This window comes from Vulpes vulpes, chromosome 13 (genome assembly GCF_048418805.1).
Source record: "Vulpes vulpes isolate BD-2025 chromosome 13, VulVul3, whole genome shotgun sequence".
In the NCBI taxonomy this organism is placed as follows: domain Eukaryota; kingdom Metazoa; phylum Chordata; class Mammalia; order Carnivora; family Canidae; genus Vulpes; species Vulpes vulpes.
Genome location: NC_132792.1, coordinates 102,702,247 through 102,719,004, shown reverse-complemented (window position 1 = coordinate 102,719,004; position 16,758 = coordinate 102,702,247). Strand labels below are relative to the sequence as shown.

General features: G+C 33.1%; 1 protein-coding gene across 4 annotated transcripts in view; it reads left to right on the top strand.

The window, feature by feature from the left end:
- The window catches only part of TRAPPC8 (trafficking protein particle complex subunit 8), an 89,409-nt gene that overhangs the window by 64,728 nt on the left and 7,923 nt on the right, over positions 1-16,758 (top strand). For all 4 annotated transcript variants that reach the window (XM_025996924.2, XM_025996922.2, XM_025996923.2 and 1 more), the window contains 7 exons: positions 2,342-2,489; positions 4,564-4,660; positions 5,894-5,962; positions 6,050-6,108; positions 8,557-8,724; positions 11,948-12,049; positions 15,402-15,547. In XM_025996924.2, the coding sequence (XP_025852709.1) occupies positions 2,342-2,489; positions 4,564-4,660; positions 5,894-5,962; positions 6,050-6,108; positions 8,557-8,724; positions 11,948-12,049; positions 15,402-15,547 (789 nt within the window). The remainder of the gene's footprint in view (positions 1-2,341; positions 2,490-4,563; positions 4,661-5,893; positions 5,963-6,049; positions 6,109-8,556; positions 8,725-11,947; positions 12,050-15,401; positions 15,548-16,758) is intronic.

Below are 16,758 nucleotides of genomic sequence, written 5' to 3'. Positions count from 1 at the left end.
ATATAGAGATCAATTGCATTTCTATATATTTATAATGAACTATCAGAAAGAGAAATTAAGAAAACAGTCCTATTTATAGTCGCTTACAAAGGAATACCTAGGAATAAATTTAATCAAGGAGGTAAAAGACCTATGCTCTGAAAACTGTAAGACATTGATGAAAGAAATTGAGATGACACAAATCAATGGAAAGATACACTGTGTTCATGGATTGGAAGAATTAATATTGTTAAAATGTTCATACTACCCAAAGCACTTTACAGATTCATTAAAATTCCTATCAGAATACCAATGGCGCGTTTTACAGAACCAGAACAAAGAATCTTGAAATTTGTACGGAACCACAAAAGACCCCAAATAGCCAAAGCAGTCGAAAAACGACAATAAAGCTGGAGCTATCATGCTTCCTGATTTCAAGCCATACTACAAAGCAGTAGTTAGTAATCAGTGCAGTATGATACTGGCAGAAAAACAGACACAGTAACAGAACAGAATAGAGAGCCCCAAAATAAATGCATGTATATGTGGTCAGTTAATCTATGACAAAGGAGGCAAGAATATACAATGGAGAAAAAAGTTTCTTCAGTAAATGATGCTAGGAAAACAGGATAGCTACATGCAAAAGAATGAACCTGGACCATTGTCTTATACCACACACAAAGATAATTCAAAATGGATTAAAGACTTAAATGTAAGACTTGAAGCCATAAAATTAGAAGAAAACATAGACAGTGAGCTCTTTGACATTGATTTTAGCAATATTTTTGGGGGGGGTTCTTCTCAGGCAAAGGCGGCAAGCTAAAACCAATGGGATCGCAGCTTTTGCCAGTGAAGGAAACCGTCAGCAAAACAAAAAGGCATCCTGCCAAATGGGAGAAGGTATTTGCAAATCATGCATCCAATAAGGGATTAATATCTAAAATATACAAAGAACTTACACAGCCTAATAAACCCAAAATATATAAAGAACTTACACAGTCTAATATTAAAAGAATTTAAAAATGGGCAGGGGATCTGAGTAGACATCTTTCAAAAGAAGACTTAAGATAGGCCAACAGGCAAAGGAAAGAATACTCAGCATCACTTATCAGGGAAATGCAAATCAAAACCGCAATGAGATGTTACCTCATATTTAACAGATTGACTGTTACCAAAAGACATAAAATAGTAAGTGTTGTTGAGGATGTGGAGAAAAAGGAACCTACATACACTGTTGGTGGAAATGTGACTTGGTACAGCCACTTAGAAAACAGTATAAAAGTTTCTCAAAAAAATAAAATATAGAACCACCATACCATCAAACAGTTGCGATTTGGGGTATTTACCAGAAGAAAACAAACTATTTCAAAGAGATATATATACCCCTGTGTTCATTGCAGTATTATTTACAATAGCCAAGGTATGGAGGCAACCTAGGTGTCCATCTCTAAGGATACAGGTATATGTGCATGCACACACACACACACACACAAATGTAACTCAGCTGTAAAAAAAAAAAAAAATGAAATCTTGCCATTTGTGATAACATGGGTGGACCGAGAGGGTATTATGCTAAGTAAAATAAGACAGAAAGACCATATTATTTTACTTATATATAGAATTCAAAAAACAAAATAGAAACAGACTCCTAGACACCAGAAAGAAGCTGCTGGTTATCAGAATGGGGAGGGGGTATTGGGGCAGGTGAAATAGGTGAAAAGGATTAAGAGGTACAAATGTTCAATTCTTAAGTAAGTCATGGGGACGTAATGTAAAAGGAATATAGTTAGTGATATTAAAATAGTTTAGTATGATGACAGATGGCAACTAGATTTATCAAAGGGATCATTTCATAGTGCTTCCAAATACTGAACCACTATAATTTATCCCTGAAACTCCTAGGATATTGTATTTCAGTTGTACTTAAAAAAAATTTAAGAGGTAATATTTTTTAAAAAAGAAAGAGTAAAGGGGAATTAACATTGAAATGTAAAGAGCTCTGTTGTGGAGGGCTTTGAATGCCAGATGAACGTTTGGGGTTTACTTGATAGGGGATCACTTGCTTCAGAACTGTTGTCAGGGAAGAGGCATAATCCGTATATTGCTACATGAAAATTATTTTCATGTGCTGTACTGATGAGTTTGGTGAGCAGACATGCCCAGAGTTGGGGGACTATTAATTTCCTTCCAAACTGAGAAGAAAAAATTGAACTGAAGTTATGCTAACTGGATAATTTTACTGTATTATGCTCTTTGTTTTTGAGTATAATTGGTCCTGAGAGCAATAAGTTTTAAAAGAACTAGAGAATCAAAATACATGGAGAGGTTCTTCTATTAAATCTACAATTTTTTATTTCTTTAGCCACAGAATATTAAGACACACTGCAGTCATTTGTACCAGTCGGTCTTTGAATGTACGAGCCACTGTCTGCAGAAGTAATTCTCTTGAAGATGAGGAGGGCAGAGGCGGCAATATGCTAGTCTTTGTGGATGTGGAAAATACCAATACTGTAAGTTGGTTTAAAACTAAATTTTAATTTTAATTACATTTGAAATGTTTCCAAAAGACATAAAATAGTCTATTTTTTAGTTTTTAGTAAAGGATTTTTTTTCCCCACAAGATGTCATAAGCTAGGGATTTGGGAATGTTCATATAGAACAGTGTGAAAACATCTTAATTTTCTATTAGCTTTGTAATTTTAAGTCTCTCTTCAAATAAAAGGACCTGGTGGCATTAATGTGATACATATTCATATGATATATAGCCCCGTATGTGAGTAATTCAGCACCAAATAAATCTGATAAAGTGCTTTCTAGTCTTACCATTTTTTTTAAAAAAAGGTTTTATTTATTTGAGACAGAGAGCATGAGCAGGGAGAGGGGTAGAGAGAGAGAGAGGGAGAAGCAGATTCCCCTCTAAGCACGGAGCCCTATGCAGGACTCAATCCCAGAACCTGGGATCATGACCTGACCCTAAGGCAGATGCTTAACTGACTGAGCCACCCAGGCGCCCCTAGTCTCACCATTAAGAATCTATTGATGTAACTAAATTTGCAAAGTTCTGTTAGGATTTCACATTCCATATTAACTTGATAACCTTCACTTACACATTTTTGAGAGTATCATTTTCTTCATATAAAGCATTTCAAACATTTTACCATTCCTATTTATATATTCTAAATATAAAAATGCATATTATAGAAGGGAATGAAATCTCATGAATAAAATATCTTAGCTTCAGGTTGATTAAGTTCAGATAACTTCTTTGAAGTGTTACTTATTCTGTAATGTCCTTTGCTTTTGGCTTTATAAATTTGTAAAATTGTCTCTTTTTAAGATAAATTGGGGTTTATATGCTAATACTTTGGTGTTCGTCAAAGCAAATAGCATTTGTTAACACAATTTAAAATTTTAATAATTTCAAATTAGCTCTTATTCAGGAGAATAAAAAACTATGTATAATTTAACTTTATGTGCATTGGCTGTGTATTGGGATTCTGATTTGTTATTTTTCTTGTTTGTTTTGTCTTGATGAGAATGAGCGATCTCAGAAAGATTAGAAGAAGAAGAAAAAAAAAGAAAGATTAGAAGAAATAAAAAGAAAATGCTACGGTTTTGATTAAAAATTGACAAGGGGCACCTGGATGGTGCAGTTGATTAAGCCTCTGATTCTTGGTTTTAGACTCAGGCCATGATTTCAGGGTAGTAAGGTCGAGTCTGCTGTACCCCGCCCCCAACTGTCCCCCCTACGTCCACCCTTGGGCTTTGTGCTCAGTGTAGGGTCTACTTAAGTTTCTCTCTCTCTCTCTCTCTCTGCCCCGCTCTCCCATGCTTACACAGGCGTGCTCTCTCCTCTCTAAAATAAATAAATCTTTTTAAAAAATCGACCACAAATTTGATCTATTAAATACTAACAGTAACTCATTATTACAGCTTCTAATAACTGAATAACTTGTAGTATTTTAAAATTTGCCACTGGGTGTACATTATAGTTAAAAATAGTTCTTAGATAAAATGTTGACTTCTCTGTTTTCTTTAAATATTTTATTTATTTGACAAGAGCACAAACAGGGGAGTGGCAAGCAGAGGGCAAGGGAGAAGCAGATTCCCAATGGAGCAGGTTGCCTGATACACAGTTCAATGTGGGGCTCAGTCCCAGGACTCTGGGATCATGACCTGAGTCGAAGGCAGATACTTAACCTACTGAGCCACCCAGGTGTCTCTTGACTTCTCTGTTTAAGGAGGGGGCACTTGGGTACCTCAGTCAGTTAAATGTCCCAACTCTTGATCTCAACTCACAGGTCTTGATCTCAGGGTCGTGAGTTCAAGCATGTATTGAGTTTCATTCTGGGTTTGGAGCCTACTTTAAAAAAAAAAAAAAAAAAAACCACAAAAACAATGTTTAAGGAGAGGTTTAAGTAACTTAAGCTTTCCAAAACATACATTGTTTATTTCAAAGTAAAAATTTAATTTTATGTTAATCAGTACTTACTTTGGTAGCAGTGTCAGAATATTGTGTTCATTAAAATATTTTAAGTTCATGCTCCTAAGTTCTAAATGACCCTCTTTATTTCTTTTTGATAGAGTGAAGCAGGTGTTAAGGAATTCCATATAGTACAAGTATCAAGCAGTAGCAAACACTGGAGGTTACAGAAATCTGTAAATCTCTCTGAAAACAAAGGTTTGTGCCTTTTCCCTCTTCATAGTAAATTCTCACATCTTCATTGCTTGCTTTTTTTTTTTTTAGTGTAGTATTATAATATAGATTGTTGGTACCTTTTTTATAATGAACTTTTTTAAGCATTAAATTGTGTGTTCTTTAGTTTGTGAGTGCAAACCAAATTACCTTTCTTAATCCGTTCTTCCTCATCTTTTTATTCTCTTCCACATCTTTCTGTTTGCATTTTCTTTATTCAGTTGGAAAACTGGTGCTTGAGTACATGATCACTTTTAAAATTTCAAATCATACAGAAACATGTAGACTAGAATATGGAAGTTTCTTTTTGTTTCCTTTGCCATTGGTAGGCTGTTTGTTCTGTGTATAACGATACCTCTATAGTGATTGATTTTTCTGTGTATTTCCATATATATATATATATATATGTATATACACACACACACACACACGCTCAAACAGAAGAATATACATACTTGTGATATATATTGACAAATTGTTTTCCAGAATATTTCTGTCATTTTATTGTCCTGGCAGTAATATGAGTATGCCAGTGCTTATAAGAGTGGAGTGAAGCTGACAAAAGGATATTTGCTTTTTCTGGAGAAGAATTATATAGTACATTTCAAAAGATATAAAAATATTTAAACTCATATTTAGCCTTCTAGTAAACCTTACTTTTGGAATTTATACAAAGGAATTAATTCAAAACCCATACATTGAAAGCAGAGTAGTTTATTGAAAGGTTATAGTTAGTACAGAAAAATTCACTGTGGCTTTAATTTAAATTTAATTACAGCTCAAGTCTATTTTTAGTCATTAAAATATATTAACATTTTAAAAGTGTTTGGAATAGTGAGAAAATGCATCATACACAATGTGTGCATATAACAATCTGGATATCATGCATGTGAATAAATACTGAAAGGAAACAAAATGATAGATTGATGCAATTGTGGACTTCCTGGTTCCCAGGTTTTGATCTTTTTAAACTTTATCTGTACTGTCTCTCACACACATGCACACGTGAATATATATTTCAAGAAAATTGAATTTCATCCTTTAAAAGAGCTGAGTGAAATTTACTTTATGGAGATGAAAACAAAGATGTTTTTCATTAAACATTATTTATAATTATGAATTATTTCCCAGTTTGACTAAGGAAGTTTGAATAATGAATTAGGTTTTACCATGTCATAAGCTGAGAAAGATCTTTGAAATTTTTTCTTTGCTTTCTAGATGCCAAACTTGCCAGTAGGGAGAAGGGAAAATTTTGCTTCAAGGCAATACGGTGTAAAGAAAAAGAAGGTAAATTCATTTTATTTTCATACTTTCTTAATAGTCATTTTATATTTCATGTCAATGATATGATTAGTTTGTTTTCCCGTTTTTCAGTTGCCACACAGCCCTCAGAAAAATATACCTTTGCAGATATCATCTTTGGAAATGAACAGGTATGCAAATAAGCAAATGGCATTTGATTTTTAAAAGTCAAAGTTCTAGAATATCTGACTATTTTGGCAAAACTTTTGCTTTAGTAACCCCCCAAATCTTTTCAGGATGAGCATATCAACTTTGTTGGGTTTTGCAACTTACTACTCTTCATGTTCCAAAACAGACCAGAAATGCTATATGGATTTTATCATTTTAATAGTTAAAACTTCCTTTTGAGAATATCACAGGAAAAAAGTATGATCCTTGGGATTAAAAAACGAAATTGGATTATACAAGGGAACTTATTTAATTAGGGAAAGTGATCACACTGGGACATAAAGGTGTTATTGTCTAGATTTTGGTATATCACATGGTTCTGACATCCAAATAATAAACTTTTCTGTGATTTTAAATATATTGTTTAGGACAGTGATAGTTCTACTTAATTATTCGTAAGATCACCTAAAGCAGTGGTTTACAGACTTACAGAGAATGTGCATATGAGTAATCTGAGGCTTTTGTTAAAATGTGGATTTTAATTCAGTAGGCCTAGGGGTGGGACCTGAGATTCTAAATTGTTATAAGCTGGGTCACCTGGCTGGTGCACTCAGTAGAACATGTGACTCTTGATCTTGGGGTTGTGTGTTTAAGCCCACGTTAGATTTAGAGTTTACTTATTATAAAATATGCATACTAAATTATTATAAGCTCCTAGGTGATGTTGAGGTTATCAGTCTGCAGACCCTAATTGTGATACAGGAAATTTTGTAAAGATGAAGCTTTGCCTCCCCACCTCTAGAACTGTGGCTCATTACGTCTTGGGTGGAGTTTGGGAATAAGAATTTTCAACCAGCTCTGTAGATAATCTGAATAGGTGATCTGGTGATCTGCTTTGAGAAATACTGGACCAAGAGTGTAAAATTCCATGTAGTTATGCCCTGTTACTGTTATTATTGCTACTATTTCTGTTACTGTTTGTTTTCCTTTGATAATCCTAAACATTCTTATACTTTTGTATTTCTCTTGCTATTTGCCTTCATCTGACAGACTCTTTATGGCTATCTTTTGACTATTTGAAGAAATAATTTTTTAGAAATATCTCAGCGTACCAAAAGTCCAGTAATTCTAAAACAAGTATGACTTTTGGCGACACTGCCGCCTGAATGATTTGAGTTTAGGTTTCATGATTTCAGGTTATTTGTTCTGTTTATTTCTTTTTGAAACTTAAAATCCTTAGAGACATAATCAAGACCCTTAAATTGTATTAAGATTGTAATTTTTATTGTATTTGTTGCCAGATAATTTTGTATAGGAGTACTGAAGAAGGCAGAAACAAAGACATTTTCCCTTATGATGAATCTGGTTGAGTAAATAGAACTCACCAAGCACTACAGATTAATGAGAAACCTATGGGGACAACTATTTACCAGAAAATAGTTCACTCATAAAGGGGAAAACATATATTTATTAATATTTAATAATTAACTTGAAACTTAGTATCTATAAAATATAGCCTAGAATGCAGGGAATCATAAGTGTAAGGATTTTACTATGAAACACAATATTCCATTAAAGGAAATCTTGCAGTTTTGATTCCATTTAAAAAAAAATTTTTTTTAAAGATTTTATTTATTTATTCATGAGAGACACACATAGAGAGAGAGAGGCGGAGACACAGGCAGAGGGAGAAGCAGGCTCCATGCAGGGAGCCCGACATGGGACTCGATCCCAGGTCTCCAGAATCACACCCTGGGCTGAAGGCAGCACTAAACCGCTCAGCCATCCAGGGATCCCTCCATTTAAAAATTTTTTTTTTAATTTTTATTTATTTATGATAGTCACAGAGAGAGAGAGAGAGAGAGAGGCAGAGACACACGCGGGGGGGAAGAAGCAGGCTCCATGCACCGGGAGCCCGATGTGGGATTCGATCCCGCGTCTCCAGGATCACGCCCTGGGCCAAAGGCAGGCACCAAACCGCTGCGCTATCCAGGGATCCCTTAAAATTTTTTTTAAAAATTCTTTTCTTCTCATGTTTTTTTCCTTCAAGTATAAAAGCCACATTAAGACCAGTAGTTCCATTTGCATTCTGTTTTAATTGGATGTTGTCTGGTGTTCAAACTATCTGAATGAGAAATATTTCTGTTATTTTAATAGTACAAAGAATATTACTTTTTAGTAATTTATTTTTTATTTGTTTTCTTAGAACTACCCATCATCCTCTCTGGATGGTCAAACTTAAAATCCAGTGTAGATTAATTATTTCTAGGTAACAGCTTTAAGATTCAGGGTAATTTGTATCAAATATTTTAGGTGTTTAAATGTCTTATTGTGTTTTATAGCCTTCTTGTATTGACAAATTGACAAGAAATTATTGAATAATAAGTCTTTTGGTATATAGAGAAATATAAATTGTAGCAGGGTATATTTAGTTGAAAACATTATGTATTTATGTGATTTTCTTTTAACAGATAATAAGTTCAGCAAGTCCATGTGCAGACTTCTTTTATCGAAGTTTATCTTCTGAATTAAAGAAAGCCCAGCTATCTGTACATGCAGAAAAACAGTCAATAGAGGATGCTGTGAGATTAATTCAGAAGTGCAGTGAGGTGGATTTGAATATTGTCGTATTATGGAAGGTATGTGTTATTGAATTATTTCAGCAAACCTTGCTTATAGTTACTTGAGCCTTAAGCTGAAGAACAAATGTAAGCTGTTACTTTTATTTTTTCTGCTTAAAATTTTCATTTTCAATATTAAAGTTATTTCATAACTTTTTTTTAACAGTTCATAATGACTTCTTAAATACTTTTTTTTTTTAGGATTTTGTTTATTTGAGAGAAAGAGAGCATGAGTGGGAAGGAGGGGCAGAGGGAGGGGGATAAGCAGACTCCCCGATGTGGGGCTTGATCCCAGGATGCTTAACCAGCTGAGCTACCCAGGCATCCCCCATAATAAGAAAGAATTCATTCAAATTATATAACTTTCTTCTCTGTTATTGTTACTTCTTAGTGGTACTGAGAATATTGTAGATATGATAAGCTCCATGAAAGCGGTATTATTATTAAATCTTTATTGTGGGCATTTTCAAACACTGAAAAAGAAAAAATAGTACCATGAATCTTGAGATACATATTACTCAGGCTCCATATTCACTAATTTGTTGCTGTTCATCTTTCATCTATTCCATTAGCCCCTCTCCTTTGTTTTCTTTTATTTTTGCCTTCCTTTGTTTTTTGCTGTAGTATTTTTTTAATGACATATTTTTTTATCAAATACAAATGCTTCTGTATTTACTTCTTGCAGATGAGGACTTTCTTATTTAACCTAACTCCAGAGTATTTTATCTCACTGAGCCAAATTAACAATAATTCTTAATTATTACCTATTTGTTGGTCTGTTTTCAGTTTTTCCAGATTATTTGAAAATATTTCAGTTTTTTAAAAATCGGATCCAGATAAGATCCACACATGGCAGACCAGAATGAGATTGTTTAAACCTTAGTCTTAAGATTACCTGAGCTATAATACAAAGGAGGCTTGTTTTTTTACAATGCGCCCATTTGTATCTTATGCATATGTTATAAGAACTTATATATGTTACATATAATATATAATAAGATTATATTATAAAATATAATACTTTTATACTTTTTAAAAAACAATTGCCTAAGGATATTCTCCGGAACACTATGGAAAGGTTTGATTTTGTGTTGTCTGTAATAAGGGCTCACATAGAGAGATATGCCCATAGTAGATGATCAGTACATGTATTTTTAAATTGGTTCAGATACCCTATTCTTTTTTACTACATCATACATTTTCTACTAAACTTTTTTGAAACCAAGTGAGCATGAAGTTTTCTTTTTTTTGCATAAGTTTTAATTAAAGCTATTTAAACAAATTGGTACTTTCATTGATTATGAGTGTTTAATATTAAAAAGATCAGTTACACATTTTTAGCGTGAAATCAAATGTTGTTGAAGCTTAGAATCAGGATTCTATTTTCAGGCTCAGCGGTATTGTCCCTTAATGTAAACCAACCACTCATTAAATGTATACTAACCCTTGGGGTATGTGGCTGCATTCCACAGATTTCTGCCACATAACAGTTTGTAATGTTTCTGAGACAAAGTTTTGAGTAAATATATCTGTACTTTGTATTTATTGTTAAGTCCACAGTTAACTTTGGAGAGAAAAGTGTTTATCTTTTAAAAAACAGCCCTCAGTAAAAAGCCACTTCTAGTATTGCTGATCACACGAAGAAGAAAACTAAGATTATGATACTCCTTGGCTAGGAATTGGAATTTTGAATAGAATAAAGAATAGGATACTAAGTTGGTAGTGTCTTGTATCTGAGGTAAGTTTATCGCACACTCATTTGACAAGTGACTGGTAGATTTTCTTTAGTGAGATCTCTAGATAATGCAAAAATGACACACTGAGGGAAAGGAAACTTGAGAAGTCATTTAAGTTGTGGAGTAGGAAACACAGGTAGCATAGGAGTCTTTCAATAAAATGTGGTACGGGAGGAAAAAGAAGAGTTCAGACAACATTTTTCTGAAATATAATTGGAAAAGGGGCATAAAGTAATTCCTAACCAATCTTAACCAAACAAAAGGGTTTTTTTTAAAAAGTTAAAGCCTTTGTGCAAAGAGGAGAATACATTATAGAATTCATCATGGCTATGGGTTATTTTTATTCAATCCCATGAGACTATTGGAAAAAAACCATGACATTTCTTAGAACCTTACCCTGTCTGCATTCATCCACTCAGGTAAAGGTCTATCCCATCAGGTGTATTGGATTGCGTATTGATGGACACTGAGCAGGTCCTGGGCTGTCCTGTTTCTTAGTGCAGCACTACTCCAAGTGTGATCTGCAGATGGCAGACTAACCATGATAAAATAGAGAAATTGAAAATATGAAATGAAAACATTTAGAAACTTTTATAGCATTTTGGCTCAGAAATTTTGTGTCTGTTGAATCTAACAGTAAAAAAAGTTGGACTTGTCAAACATTTTTTAAGCTTTTGTATTTGCATAATGTGATGCTAACGTATACCAGACCCATTTATATATAACATTTTCTCTGGGACAGAAGTAATTTAAGAGGGTGATAAGTTATATGCTGGAACCAGTTGTGATATAGATGAAATCAGCCTTTTTTTTTTTTTTAAAGCATATGTACTTATTTAAGATATCCAAGGGTGTGACATTTCCACTTCTAAGATTTATGATTAGAAAAAAAGATATATGATTGTACTCACTGATTTTGTTCTACTAGATAAACCATAGGGCATTTCAGAAGCAAGACTATGAGAAAAAATGTTTTGCCTGTATATTGGCAGTCCAGTAACAAAAAGGCTTGTGTTATTATAGCACTGTTCTTTTGGACAAGTTTCTTTTCTTTTTTTTTTTAAAGATTTTATTTATTCATGAGACACAGGGAGAGAGAGGCAGAGAGTTTTAATTAAAACTATTTAACAGGCAGAGGGAGAAGCAGGCTCCATGCAGGGAGCCCGATGTGGGACTCAGTCCCGGGACTTCAGGATCATGCCCTGGGCTGAAGGCAGGCGCTAAACCTCTGAGCCACCCAGGACCCCTGGACAAGTTTCTTGAGAGCTGTAGAGAAAATTGAAAAATATTTTAAGATGTGTCCCTAAATGTCCAGGCCAACTGTGTTAAATTGAGATAAAACACATTTTGACAGATTCTTTATTGATTGAATAAATAAAAGTGGAAATGCTGACATTCCATAGTGTTGATAATTGTTTAGCCATATTACTAATTCCATCAAATATTGCATTCATTACTTTTGAGGTTACTGAGAAGAAAGGTAACATTTTTGTGCTTTGTCTTAGGCTTATGTAGTAGAAGATAGTAAGCAGCTTATTTTGGAAGGTCAGCATCATGTTCTTCTTCGTACCATAGGAAAAGAAGCCTTTTCATGTCCTCAGAAACAGGTAATAACAGTTTTCTTTGGGTCTTCTTTTGAACTGTGGAGTTTTTGATTGTTAGGTTTTTTGAGTTTTGGAAAGGATCTGGTTTGTGCAACCTTTTATATTGAGATTTGAGTGGGGAGTTGGTGGCAAATAATTAAAATGAGAAATGAACATAAATTAAAATTTATTAGCATCTTGTAAAAGTATTAAGATGCACTTGTGATCTTGAGGTTTCTAATAAATATTCTATATTAAATCTAGAATTCAGTTATAAAAAGAATTGATTTGCTTGAGAGGAAGGGAAACATGCCCAGACCTCCAGGAAGGCAAAGCATAAAATGTAAAGGATGGCCAGTGGAGAGGTGCAGCAGCTGGTAATAGTGTTTAATGTCTTTTCTCATAAAACACTATTTTATTTTACTAAAAAGTTCCCATAGTATGTATAAACAAAGTTTAAGCACATCCAGTAATTTAAGCAGTGGCCTTGTATTGTTTATAAATAATGGATCTTAATTTTAAGCTTTTCTCATTATTTTTGAAAGCTTTTATTTTGCAATTTTCAAACTTGCAGAAAAGCTGCAAGATTAGCATAAAAGACTCTCATAGTTTTCACCAGTGGTTAGCATTTTACCTTTGCTTTATCATTTTTTCTCTGTTTATGTACACATTGATTTTTTTTCTTAATCATTCCCAAGTAATTATTCCCAAGTAAATTGCAGATGTCCTTCTCCTCTGTCCTCATTTTCCTAAGAATAAGGACAGTCTCTTACATAATCACTAAATTCAGGAAGTTTAACACTGATACAGTACTCATTTATAGTCCATATTCAAATGTCATCAGAGGTCTCCGTTATATTCTTGTAACAATTTTTTTTTCCTAACCAGTATCCAGTTCAGGATCATGCATTTACGTTTACTTGTCAGGTCTCTGTAGTCTCTCTTAATCTGGAACAGTTTCTGAGCCTTGATTTGTCAATATGTCACTGACATCTTTGAAGAGCATGGGGCATTTATTTTAATGTAGAATAATACCTCTTTGGGTTTTCCTTGTGTTTCCTCATGATTAGATTAAGGTCATGCATTTTTGGCAGAAATACTACAGAATTAATGTTATGTCCTTGCCAGTATATTATATCAAAAAGCACTTGATGTTAATTTGTTTCATTACCATTACTGGATCATTTGATTAAGGTGGTATGTACCATATTTGTCTACAGTAAAGTTCTGTTTTTCCTTTCCTTTTCTAATAAGTAATTTGTGGGAGATAATTTGGACCTATGTAATAAATGTCTGATTTCTTATCAGACCTAGGTCTACTAGGTTTAGCATCCATTGGCAATTCTACATCTTGAATCAGTTTTTACTTCAGTAGTTACAAATGGTAATATTCCATTAGGTTTAATGAAGATATCAAATTTAACCCCATATCTTTTTCTTTTTTAAAAACTTGGTTGTTTTTACCTTTGATTAATATAGAAGTCCCAAGTTCTAGTTGTTTTACCTTTGATTAATACAGAAGTCCCAACTTCTAGTTGTATAGTTAGAAGTTTTTGATAATTTGGAACCTCTCAAACATTGGCAGAAATAGTATTTAGAAAATGAAAAAGTGATTGCTATATAAAATTTATTCTTGTTGTATTTTCATTTTACATACCATGAATGGCATATCCATTTTACATATTACATATGTGTTTACAATATGTAATTACATTATTTACATAAATATTGTAAATTACAATTACAAAATTACAATATTTACATAAATATTTCCTTTGAAATATTTTTGCACCTTTGAAATATTTTTTATTCTCTTTATATGATTAACTGATCTTGGGATATAAGGCAGTTTCATTAATACTGTGAATGATAGATTTGGAGCCCAAAGACTTTCAGATTGTTGACCAAATTACTTGTACAACTTGATGAATCTTAGCTTACTACTCACTTAGAAGACAAAGGTAATAGTTCAGTAGCCTCTCGTGGTAGAACTATCATAAGGTATGAATCAGAAGCTTATTGTCAAATCACTGGACAAACATTTAGCACTGGTTATGAAAATACTTTTTGCTACTCTTAAGCTGGGAGAAGGGAAACTCTTAAATATTCTCTCAATAAATTAGCTCAGGCTTTTGGTATCCTTTTAAGGCCCTTGTTCGTGTGTTTTCCTCCTAATAAGTGGCATATGGAAATTTATTTATAATTTAGAAGTCTCAAACAACAGCTTATTTTTTTTACATTTAGAATATATTAAACAATAATACATTCTTTGAACTTTCTCTTAAAGTGTAAGATAAATACAGAATAGTTGAATAGCTCATTGAATTTCATGAATTGAAGAACACTCCAGTATAACCAGGACCCGGATCATGAAATAGAACAGAACTAGCACCCTAGAAATTCTGCTTCTGTTCCTCTTCTTTCCTTCAAAGTAAACCTCTAGTTACTTTTCCCTGACTTAGAAATCAAAAACAAATTTAGTTCTTGCTTTTATAGCTGTATAGATCAGGGATCAGCAAACTTTTTCTGAGAATAATCAGATGGTAATATGTTAGGCTGTGCTGGTTACTCATCTCTGTTGTTGGAGTCCAAAAGCAGCCATAGATAGTATGTAAACAAATGGATATGGCTATTTCAATAAAACTTTCTTTACAAAAACAGATAGCAGGCTGGATTTGGCCCATGGGACTATAGTTTGCCAATCCCTAGTGCAGAGCAAAATCCCAACTAGGCTAGCATGGAATTAAAAATCAAAAATCAGAACTTTCCTGGAAGGTAAAAAAAAATGGAGTAAAAATGATTTAAAAAGATAATAGTAGAAAGGGGATGATATTCTCTGTTTTCATTTAGGTGATAATGATACCTACTGAAATGTTTACTGTGTGCCTGACACTGGCTATCTTGAGACTTCTAGATGCATGTTAACCTTCAGTTAGTACAGATGAAACGCTATCATCTCTAAAACATAGCAGTCTATTGACAAAGTGAAATTTTAAGGAAATTTTAGTTCTTCAACTATTAAAGCAGGTGCTATACAATTAATTCAGTGTCTGTGGCTTAAGTACTAAGTAATAAGGAATTTTACCAAATGAGAACCACAGCAGATTTTGAATACCTTATCCAAGATCATAGAGTTAGTATGTGAAGTTCCTAGAATTCAAATCTAACTCCAGCACATAAGGAATGAATAAATGATTCTGATCTTAGAATCTTTATCCTAAATTGTATCACTGATGAATCTGTTAGTTTAACAGCAGAAAAAGTATTGTATTGTTTGTGCTTTCCTTTGTCTCTATTGGTTTTAACTTATTTTGTTTGTATATGCCATATTTTAACAAGATGTTTTTATTGTCATATATATTTTTTCTTTTCTCAGGAGCCACCTGAAATGGAACTATTAAAATTTTTCAGGCCAGAAAACACTACGGTTCCTTTAAGACCATCAGTAGAGCAGCTTTCTAATCTCATTAAAACAAGTCTTCACTATCCAGAATCATTCAATCATCCATTTCATCAAAAAAGGTCTGAGGCTTATTTTTCTTAAGATTTTTCTACAATGCATGTGTGCGCACACTTGCACATACTCTTATTTATTTAACAATGGAATTAACCCAAATAATAGAAGAAATTTAGAATAATATTGAGTGTATGGATATTGCTCTTAAGTAATTTACCCTTTACTACAATTACTGTGTATTGGAACTCTGGTTAGAGATGGATATTGCATTCGACACCTCAGTTGCCGATAGTTTCCTTTTGGTGAGCAGGTTTATCATTAAGTCAGAAACAAGGAAAAAATATTGTATCATTTTGTTTTTGTTTTAGACACATACTAAATGTAAGAAATGACTATAGACTCATCAAACAGTCCAAATTTAGACAGCACTATTAAGATTTACTAAGTGCTAAAATTCTTGGAGAATAATGTTCAGTAAGCCCTTGGACATGCAGTTCAAACTATATGAGTCTGTTTCTACATGATCTTTTTTGATAAATACAATATTATAAATGTTTTTTCTCTTAAGGATTTTTTTATTTTTTATTATTTATTTCTTTTTACTAGAAGACTTCAATGCCACTTTTAATAATGGAATATCCAGATAAAAATTAATAAACAGCTGACATAAAGAACATTATAGACCAAATATACCTATCAGACATGTTCAGGAGATTGAATCGAAGAACAGAAGAAAATGCATTCTTCTCAAGTGTACACAGAACATTCTTAAGGATTTTCTTAATAACATTTTCTTTTCTCCAGCTTACCTTATTTTAAGAATATAGTATATAATTCATATAACATACCAAATATGTGTTATTTGACAGTTTATGTTATTGGTAAGGCTTTGAGTCAACTGTAAGCTGTAAGTAGTTAAGTTTCTGGGTAGTCAAAAGGTATACACAGATTTTTCGCTATGTAGGGGTTGGCACCCCTAACTCCTGTGTTGTTCAAGGGGCATCTATCTACATTTGTAATTTTGGTAAGTAGCTTGATTACATAAACTTAAGATTCTAAAAATAAAAAAGTCCTAAGTCAGATGACACTTCAAAAAATTGCTGTTTTGCAGCAATAAGAAAAGATGGAAAGAAGTCTCTTAGCACCACTCTGTAAGTGATCATTGAAGGTATGAATTTTGGTGAAAAGTCTACCCTACATAAGGGTGGGGTAGGGTGGGATAGAACAAGAAGAGAACAGTGACCTGCAGAACAATGACATCTGAGAAAAGAGTTAA